Here is a 9,407-nt window from a genome sequence, read left to right as displayed (position 1 = left end):
CATAGAGCAAAGCTAGTTTCTAGAACTTGCTCTTCAATTTCATTGGTGTACGACGATCACATAAAATTATAACAAATATGTTAATTTCACCCCAAAAAACTAATATTATACAAAACATATCAATTTCATATAAAATAATCTACTCCTAATAAAACAGACCCTCTAATATTTCACTCGAGGGGTAAATGGAAGAAATGCTCCCGTGGGAACATGAAATATTTTGGCACTAAGAACACACGTGTACTAGGGTTTGTTAAGTATTTAGGAAAAGAATTGGGCCATTACATTTTCACACGTGAATTTATTATAAAAAAATATGAGGTTTAGAGGGCCTTAAAGAGCCATTCTAATCAATTTTGGGGAGCATTAAAAAGTTCAACTGGTTCGGGAGTCTTTGACACATATGGTGAGAGCAGGGGCTTTTTCTTAATTTGGGTAAAAGAGTGAGGTGTTATAGTCATTTCCCTCTCTCTTTTACTTCATATCATCACTCCATGCCAGAAAATCTTTATATTTCCCTGCCATTTGGAATTCCGGCGTAACGTTGGCCGGACATCAGGACGAGAGATCGAAAGAAGTTGCAGAAACTAGAAGCAAGGTTTGGGTTTTTTTTAAGTACTTTTTTTCTTTTATAAAGTATCCTTCTTTGAGTCTCCTGTTTTTCTCTTAACTTTATAGAGTGAGAAGACCCCAAATTTCCTCTGGTTTTCGAGGCTTCTGTCCTATTTTGTCATGTTGCTGCCATGTAAGCATTAGCCCATGAACATTTCACATTGTTCCCTGATTTCTGCCTTTCTTTTTTCCATTTACCTTCTTCGTTTTACTGGACCTCTAAAACTTGATATCTCGTGAAATGGGTTTCATCGTTTTCACTTTATGCTTTAAGGAATATCTGAAACGGTGGTAATTATCTCCTGTATTTTGTTTAATTTGATGGAAGTTTTGAATGGGTTCTGCTAAATTTATTGCTTGTTTGATCTTTCCTTCAATTCTATCTGATATTTTCTGTATTGACGTTACATTTTTTATTTTATATACTGCACACCTGAAATGAATTCTTTGCGTTTACATGGAGTCAGATTTTCTTCTCCCATTTCCCCTATTTTCTTTTTTATCATAGAGAAATTTTTTATCTTTCAACTATACAGTAAAAAAAATTACAGTTTGGGGTGCGTTGAAATGGTCAGATCCCATGTTATTTTTCAATATAAAAAAGTAAAAAACAAAAACAATCTCTCTGCTTTCAGGCTTGAATTTTGGGCCCCCACCTAAGCTCCAATGTCAGGAGCTACCCACCTGAATTTCAGGCGATGTGATGCCTCTGTTGATTTTTTCTCTCTTGTGAATCTATCAAGCATAAAATAGGGCCTAACATTATTCTTAATGTGTGGAAGAGAACAATTGATGATATAAGGAGATTACATCAATCCCAAATGATCTTCACATGGATTTAATTCTTCCATAGTATCTTTTTCAACCTATATAGCGTTATAATCTCTTTAAGCTCTCTAATTAATAATTTTGTGAGCTTTCAGTAACCAACCCTCAGTTTTGTGGGTTCTCTCTCTCTCTCTTACATTTGAAATTTATCTTTTTTTAATTTTTTTTTTTCCTGATATCTGTAATGGGTTCCTTTTCCTTTATAATTTATATAATTTTTCTGAATGTCTGTATTGGGTTTGCTTAGTTATTTTCTAGATACCTGACATGCGTTTTTTCTAAGCAATGGGCACGCAAATTGCACTAGAAAACTGATATGAAATGTAGTGAACACCAGCAGAGAAATTCCTTACACTCTCTCTTCCTCCCCATTAATTTAGAGTAACGTCTTCTATGGTATAGAAGTTCTCTATGTCACACTAACTGCTGCCTGGTTTGTGGATTTTCTCTACAGAGGTGAATGGGAGCATTTCATTCTGTTTTGGTTTAAGTGGCTTCGCATTTTCAGTTAAGCTTTTCCAGAAAGATGTTTCTTTCTATAGAGGAAGCATTTGAACAGATCTGTGAACCTCTTCAAAGATTAGGAGATTTTGTAGTAATAGATTCCTCATTTGATGAATCCAAGAGTGATCTGAATGTTCCATTAGTTGAAACTCTCTCCCCTGGTGTTGATTCTCCCTCTTCTCCGACTAGCCCGAGTCTATATACAGATGTGAATCTTGTTCCAGAGCATGAGAAGAAAGAGTTTGAGCTTGCAATTTGTACTCTTGAAGGCAAGTTTTCTTGTTTTCCTTTATTTCAATCTACTCAATTTAAAGATGTTTTTTCCCTTCCAAATATGCCAATGTCCATGTAGAAAATTTATCTTTCATTTCTGAAATTCTTGTGTTGGATTTGCTGCTTTTTCAAGCAATTTCTTGTCTATGAATGTGATATTGTGATGATTAGCATAATGTGCTAGGCTAAAATCTAGGGTGGTGCTTGATCTGCAAGTTTACCTTATGCATTTCCTTCATATAAGAAAGAAAATAATTTATCTTAAGTAAGAAATGTGTTCTTCTAAATAGTAGACTAGGGTTTGGGTTTTCTAGGTGAACTAGTAGAATTGAGGTCAAAGCAGAGTTCATTGGAGGAGAAAAGAAGGGAGGCTCTCAACAAGCTATTAGATATTAAAGGTAAGGAAGTGCTGCCAATTTTAGACGTTTTTACACCATGTCATGATCCATGAGGCAGTTTATAGAAGTTGGAAGATGTTCATTGAATTGTTTTGATTTTCAGGAAGCATTCGAGTTTTCTGCAGAATCCGGCCTTTTTTATCACATGAAAGGAAAAAATCCTTTGGACCCATTGTATCAGGATCAGAGAAGGTTCTGATTGGGTCCACAGGGAATAGGAAAGAATACATTCTTGACAGGGTCTTTACCCAGGATGCATCACAAGGTAAGAGAACTTCTTGGATTTTCTTCTATCTTTGAAAATTTCCTCTCCGTCGTGATTTCGAACTGAAAACTTACTTGGAGTGTATATTGTAGACCTGGTGTTCATGGAAGTTGAGCCAATCCTCAGATCGGCTCTTGATGGGCATAATGTGTGCATTTTTGCTTATGGGCAGACTGGCACAGGAAAGACTTTCACAATGGTCAGTTCAAGAAGTACTGTTTTTTATTTAGTTTTTAGACACACACATACGCACGTACCCACGCATGTTCAGTCTTTCAATTCCCCAAGCTAAACTCTGCAGTTGGGTCTGAGGAAATCTTCAGGAAGGGACAGCAGAGTGTCCTGGCATTGTTCCTCAAGCTCTGGAGCTGCTTTTCCATCAAGCTTCTTTGGATGAATCAATCAGTTTTAGCTTTGGGTTGAGCATGTTGGAGGTTTACATGGGAAATTTGAGGGATCTTCTGGCACAAAAGACTCCTCGCAAGAGATGGGAATCTCTCTCTAGAAGGTATGGACCCCCTTCCACTCCTCATTTATCAATTCTTTCCTGGTATGAGATTCACTTCTGGCACAGGATTTTACTTGAAAGTTTGTTAAAAGTGAGAAAAATATTTTCTATATTGTGGTAGTCTAATTAATATTGTATACTACTAGTACTCAATTTTTCTTTGGGTAGCCTCCTTCAACTTTTCATTTCCTTAAATAGATTATTAATATGCTCTGGCTTCTCCTTTGGGCCCAACTCCTTGTCAATTACCAATCAATGGATTTTGCCATCTCTTCTATTTTCCAAATGCATTCATTTATGCTTGAGTGGACCACTTATTTCAAATCGAACTTGACTTTGTTATGCTGTATGAAAGGAAAAAGTTTATATAAGTTTGCAACCTTAAAATGTAGAAATAAAGGTGCACCTAAAAAATCCATCATAAAAGGTTGTTTGGATGATGAAAAACCCTCTAGTTGATCATCTCAACATCAAGATGTATGAATATGACAAGAAAAACGGATTTTGAGTCCGCGAAATAGTGTATCTTACAACACATTATCTATACTGTCCATTTTCAAGATTCATGTGTTTATAGATCTACTTGATTTGAACCATTTTTAGAGTTTTACAGATGAAATAGATTTTCAAGCCATCCTAAGAATTTTTTTTATCAAAATTATATTTATGATAAAATTTAGAGGTGCGCCTTAATTGGATTGTTTAAGGTTGCAACTTTATGCAAACCACACGTATACAATAACGTGTGTACCATTGTTTTCTAGAAATGTTATTGGAGAACTATCGGCACTGAAATTTTTTAATCCCTTCTTGGTTCTTCTTCTATCTTTTCCATGTTTTAATCTTTTAATTTTTCCTCTAATTTTCATGCAATTCAAGAAGTGTCAATAACATTCATAGTTCTGGTCTACTCCAGGAGCTGGAACATCTCAACAAGGTAGATATTGCTTTTTCTGCAATTTACTCTACTTTTTTTTGTTACAGTGTCCTCAATATCCAAACGGATGCTGATGGGTCTGTGGAGATTGAGAGGCTTCATGAAGTAACAGTAACTGATTTTGCACAGGCAAATAAGCTTTACAATTTGGGGCGAAGGGCTCGATCCACGTCTTGGACAAACGTAAATGAGTTGTCTAGCAGATCTCACTGGTGGGCTCTTTATTTGATGTCGCCTTCTTCAATTCTTCTATTTATTGATATCTTTTCTTGTCCTCTTTTTTTTTAAAATTGAGCCTAGTTTTTTTGTTGCACTACATCGTTCTTAGCTAATTATTCCATTCTGGGTCTTTGTGTATTACTTCTGTTGATCAGTTAGGTTTGCTAATTCCTAAGGTTTTCCATGTTTGTGGACTGATATTCAGTATAGAATTTCAAGCATGAATGTTTGAATGAACCTAGTCAAGTTGGTATCCTAGTTTTTTCATATTTTAGGGCTTTTTCTCTTCTTGAAAATTACGCCTTTCTCCGCATGCTAGATGGAGAATGGGAGAATGTATAATGTTCGCAATTTTGTCAATGAAAAACCTCAGTTGCTTTTTGCATGCTAGTTTGGACCAGAAATTGATTTTATTAGTTTGTTTGTTACATGGGTTTTATCTCACAACACATTGAAACATCTAGAGAAGTTGAGTTCTTGTGTAGAGAATGAAACCTATTACATTTCATGGAAATACAAGATATGAAAACTGAAATACGCTTATGACTATGTGTTACACACACACACATATAGTCTAATTCTTTTAGTTTGTGTTGATTCATTTTAAGCTAGTGTTTCAATCTTGTTATTTATTTATTTTTAATTCTCTTTAGCTTGACTAGAATATCTATTGGGCGAACGGGGAGTCGTGAGGGAGGGAAGATGGCAACAAGCAAACTTTGGATGGTTGATCTTGGGGGTAGTGAGAGATTGTTAAAGACTCAAGCTACTGGACAGACTTTGGATGAAGGAAAATCTATTAATTTATCTCTCTCAGCTCTTGGTGATGTTATTTGTGCACTAAAGAGAAAGAGGAATCACATACCATACAGGTAAATAACAATTCTCCCTTTGATCTCTTTTGGGCATGGAAGGATTACCTAGGTTTCATTGCATCATGCATCAAAAGTGTTGCTTGGAAATAATTTCTATCAATACTTTCAATAAAGTTATGATTTATAACACTGGAAATTCTGTTTATTTGCAGGAATAGCAAGCTAACACAAATACTCAGAGATTCTGTTGGTATGATTTGGTGAATAACTTCTTTGATATGATAATTTGTACGTATTGTACAGAGTTCTAAGACTCGACCGAGGTCACTCGGTCTCGTTCGAGTAACTCGGCCTCGCCCTAAGGGCGAACCGAGTTTTGGGCGAGTGAGGCATACAACAAATTTAAAATATTTATTAATATAAAGCGGCAACTTTTACTCATTTAACTTTGAGTGGCTCTGTGGGTAGCCCTTACAAATGTTTTCCAATGGGACTGGGTTTCGAAACCCCCTAGAAACATAATATTTTGAAAGCTTTTTTTTTGAACAAAAATTAAATCACCACATGAATCGAATCTTGCGTCTCCTTTGAAGAAGGAAATTAACGTCAAGTGCACTAACCAACTTACCTTCAACATGTTTGTTGAAAAAACTGGCACTAAATAAATAAATAAATATATAAATAAATAAATAAATATATATATATCTATATATATCTATATATATCTATATATATGGAAGATGCTAGAGTGAGCCTATTTTCTCATAGGGACAAATGAGCTCAACGAATTTGGGCCGATCTGACGATCACGGATGTCTGGTAGTGTTTGATTTATAAATAAATAAATAAATATATATATATATATATATATATATATATATATGGAAGATGCTAGGGTGAGCCCACTAGCTCACAGGAAGAAATGAGCCCAACGAATTTGGGTCGATCTAATGATCACGGATGTCCGATAGTGTTTGAATTTTAATTTTCTAAATCATTTGAAATTTGGAGTGTGTGTGTACATAAAAAATAGATGAATCTTTGAAAAATATCAAAAACATATTTTACATGAAATAAACATATTTTGGTCAATTTGTTTACGAATTATTTTTTTTATATTTTTATTAGGTATGGCTTAATGAGAAGAACACATGTCTAAAATTTCAAGTGATTTGGATTTGTAGAAAAAAAATTAAAATTCAAACACTACCAGATATTCGTGTTCATCAGATCGGCTCAGATTCAATCTGGGCCGTTGGGCTTATACTATTCCATGAGCTAGTGGGCTCACCCAAGCTTTTTCCTACATATATATATATATATATATATATATATATATATATATATATATATATATATATATATATATATATATATATATATATATATATATATGGAAAACACTACGCAACGTCTATAGGCGAAAATGAACAGTGATTTTGCCTACCCCCATCACTGTTCATCATCGTGCGGTCACGATTGTCCGGTAGTATTTCATTTTTCATTTTTTTTTCTACAAATCGGAATGACCTGAAATTTGGAGCCTGTATTCATAAAAAATAGGAGAAAATTCGAAAAATATAAAAAAACATAAAAAAATGACCAAAATCCCTCGAATTTTTTTTTTTATATATTTTTACCAGATGCGTTTCCGCAAGACGTCCATACCCTCCAAATTTTAGGTCATTTAGATTTGTAGAAAAAAAAAATGAAAAATAAAAAACTACCAGACAATCGTGATCGAACGATGAAATTTGAACGGTGACTCGCCTCGGCCAGGTCCGAGAACCTTGGCTGAGTCGATTTTTTTTAACATTGCTATTGCATATTGAAGTCCTTTTGTAGTGTAATCATAGGCTTATCTTCTAAGCCTAATATTTCCACCTATTATATAGGAGACAGGTCAAAGGCTTTGATGCTTGTGCATCTCAGCCCAAGGGAAGACGATATTGGAGAGTCAATCTGTTCTCTGAGTTTTGCTAAAAGAGCAAGAGGCATTGAGTCGAGTAAAGAAATTCCAGAGGTACGTAACCCACTACCTGCTATTTCTCCTCTTTTCCTGGGCATGTAGCATGGAGAATCGGATCATCTAATCCCCAAAACTTAAATATATTTGAACTTCACCAACCTGAAACTTGAGTTTATCTCATAGAAGGGGACCATCTAAACAATTACTGTTAAAAAAAAATGCCCTCCAAGTTTTTGAGCTTGTACATTGTAATTCAGTGTAGATTGGTGAAAATGGGCATTTAAGAAAGCATATTATGGTATTGGCAATAGCCCTTGAACTGATGTGAAAATGGGCATTTGAGAAAGCATATTACGGTATTGGCAAAAGCCCTTGAACTGATGCTCTTCACAAATTGTGCCCCTTGTGAATATGTTATGGTATTGGCAGAAGACTAGGTGCTAAATCTTGTGGCAGTTTACCTTAATTTATTCCCATGAACCTGATACTGTTTACCAAATAAACCTCTTGGGACCATTCACTATCATTTTCTGTTTTCAGCTGCAATGTAACTACGGCACTAAAAAATTTGAAGTGTCATGAGGAAAGTAATTATAGTAAAGCACTAAACTTAAAACCCAAAGAAATCTAAAGTGAAGGTTTTCATGTTCTTTTGCAAAGGAATTGAAGAAACAAAAAGAAAAGAGGATAACCGAGCTTGAAGAGGCGATGAGAGATGCAGAAGGAGAATGCCGTAGGGTGAGAAACCAAATCCAACTAGTAGAGAACCAGGTGCGTGAAAAGAAGAGGCTCTATGCCCTGGCCTACGGGCTTCATGAAGACCTCAAAAGCTATCAGGGAAATCGTCAAGAAAACCAACGAGAGATGGTCGAGACCCCAACAACTCTTGAGAAATCAATAACAGCAAATGGGTCTCTCTCTCTTCCTCGATTCATGGCCCCCACAGTGTGCAGCCGCCAGAGGCTTAAGACTGATTCTTCTATTCGAACCTCGTCAGAACTGGCTCCTCGGAAGCATGAAAAGACCCATTTATCAAAAGATTTGAATATTTCTTTTGAAAATGATATGAGGAATTCGAATACCAAACCGTTGAGATTGTCTGCTAAGAAACCCGGATCTGAGGACTCAGGCTTTGTCTTCAGCCCTACTAGTACTAAACCATTATCTATTCCCCAAAACAAGAGGGTGTCCGTGTCTTTTTCCAAGCAAACTATTAACAAAGCGTCATTACTTCAACACAGAAGAAGGTTTTCTGATTCAGAGATAGGGAAGAGATTTAAGGTCCCAGTTAATTAGGCCAACCTCTTTTTCTTTCTTTCTTTGGTTGGGTAAATATTTTTGCTAAGTGATTCTCTTCTGGTATTTGTAATTTTATGTCCATCTTAATTGGTTTGACAAGTAATTGTTTCTGGGTTATACGGACGTCATCCCTTGGGAGGTTTTAATTATGTCCTGTGAAGTCCAAGGTGTGCATTTGTGTCTTCATATTATAATTGCTTTGGTGTTTAGTTCATATTACCGTTGTAAAACATGTGCAGGTTTTAAAGTGACTCAGATTCGTGTTGGTTATTCTTCAATTTTTCAGCTTCCCAAGCCTTTTATAAATTTTAGAAAAGAATCCTACCTCTTAATACTGAAGTCTTATGAGAGAAAAGTGTACCCATTGCAAAACTCTTGTTTAAATGTCTATATCCCATAGCGGAACTCTTGTTTAAGGAAATTCTATCAGTTAAAAAAAGACTTAAGGGAAATGCATGAGGTATATTCAGTTACACCTACTTAAAGGACATTCTAGATCCCGGGGTTCCACCATTATTTCTTTAAATGGACACTCTAGATCTCATTTTCAGCTACTGCGGATTTGGAGTCGTTTTGGAACTTCTGTTTGGGACAACATTTTGACCTTTTTAAGGAGTGGAGGAGGCTACATCGAAACGTTTTTTAGTCCATTCCACAAAAAAAAAAAATTGCAATGAAAAATGCTTTGGAGAGAATCATTTCTCTAAATATAATACAAAAGTAATGGTTAATGAGATTTATTCCTATTAGTTTTGGACATTGGAAGTGAATTACTAATGT

General features: G+C 35.3%; 1 protein-coding gene across 16 annotated transcripts; it reads left to right on the top strand.

The window, feature by feature from the left end:
• The first annotated feature begins 282 nt into the window (after positions 1-282).
• Positions 283-8,905, top strand: LOC18445210 (P-loop containing nucleoside triphosphate hydrolases superfamily protein). Of its 16 annotated transcripts, none has more exons than XR_016049946.1 (12): positions 1,388-1,553; positions 1,895-2,213; positions 2,532-2,615; positions 2,719-2,880; positions 2,973-3,079; positions 3,204-3,388; positions 4,305-4,325; positions 4,455-4,537; positions 5,207-5,416; positions 5,572-5,609; positions 7,255-7,382; positions 7,989-8,905. XR_016049946.1 is itself a non-coding variant. In XM_020674157.2 (11 exons), the coding sequence occupies exons 2-11, from the start codon at positions 1,967-1,969 to the stop codon at positions 8,622-8,624; spliced, it is 1,971 nt and encodes a 656-aa protein (XP_020529816.1). In that variant the 5' UTR covers positions 283-598; positions 1,895-1,966; the 3' UTR covers positions 8,625-8,905. The 16 variants fall into 16 exon arrangements, 5 of the variants coding, with proteins under 5 accessions (XP_020529816.1, XP_020529818.1, XP_088715340.1 ...); XR_016049947.1 differs by having other exon boundaries at positions 5,198-5,416; positions 7,262-7,382; XR_016049945.1 differs by having other exon boundaries at positions 5,198-5,416.
• The last annotated feature ends 502 nt before the right edge of the window (positions 8,906-9,407 follow it).

The sequence above is a fragment of the Amborella trichopoda genome, chromosome 2, assembly GCF_054954075.1.
Source record: "Amborella trichopoda isolate Santa Cruz 75 chromosome 2, AtrichopodaSantaCruz75HAP2 v2.0, whole genome shotgun sequence".
Classification (NCBI taxonomy): Eukaryota; Viridiplantae; Streptophyta; class Magnoliopsida; order Amborellales; family Amborellaceae; genus Amborella; species Amborella trichopoda.
Note: the sequence above shows the minus strand (reverse complement) of the source record. Positions and strands in the feature narration are given on the sequence as shown.

What these genes read in the sequence shown, in the direction of transcription:
- LOC18445210 (XM_020674157.2), top strand. Translation starts at nt 1,967, where the DNA reads ATGTTTCTTTCTATAGAGGAAGCATTTGAACAGATCTGTGAACCTCTT. An exon ending in CAAGCTATTAGATATTAAAG is followed by an intron (nt 2,616 to 2,718) that starts GTAAGGAAGTGC and finishes TTTGATTTTCAG; the next exon opens with GAAGCATTCGAGTTTTCTGC. An exon ending in AATACTCAGAGATTCTGTTG is followed by an intron (nt 5,610 to 7,254) that starts GTATGATTTGGT and finishes CCTATTATATAG; the next exon opens with GAGACAGGTCAAAGGCTTTG.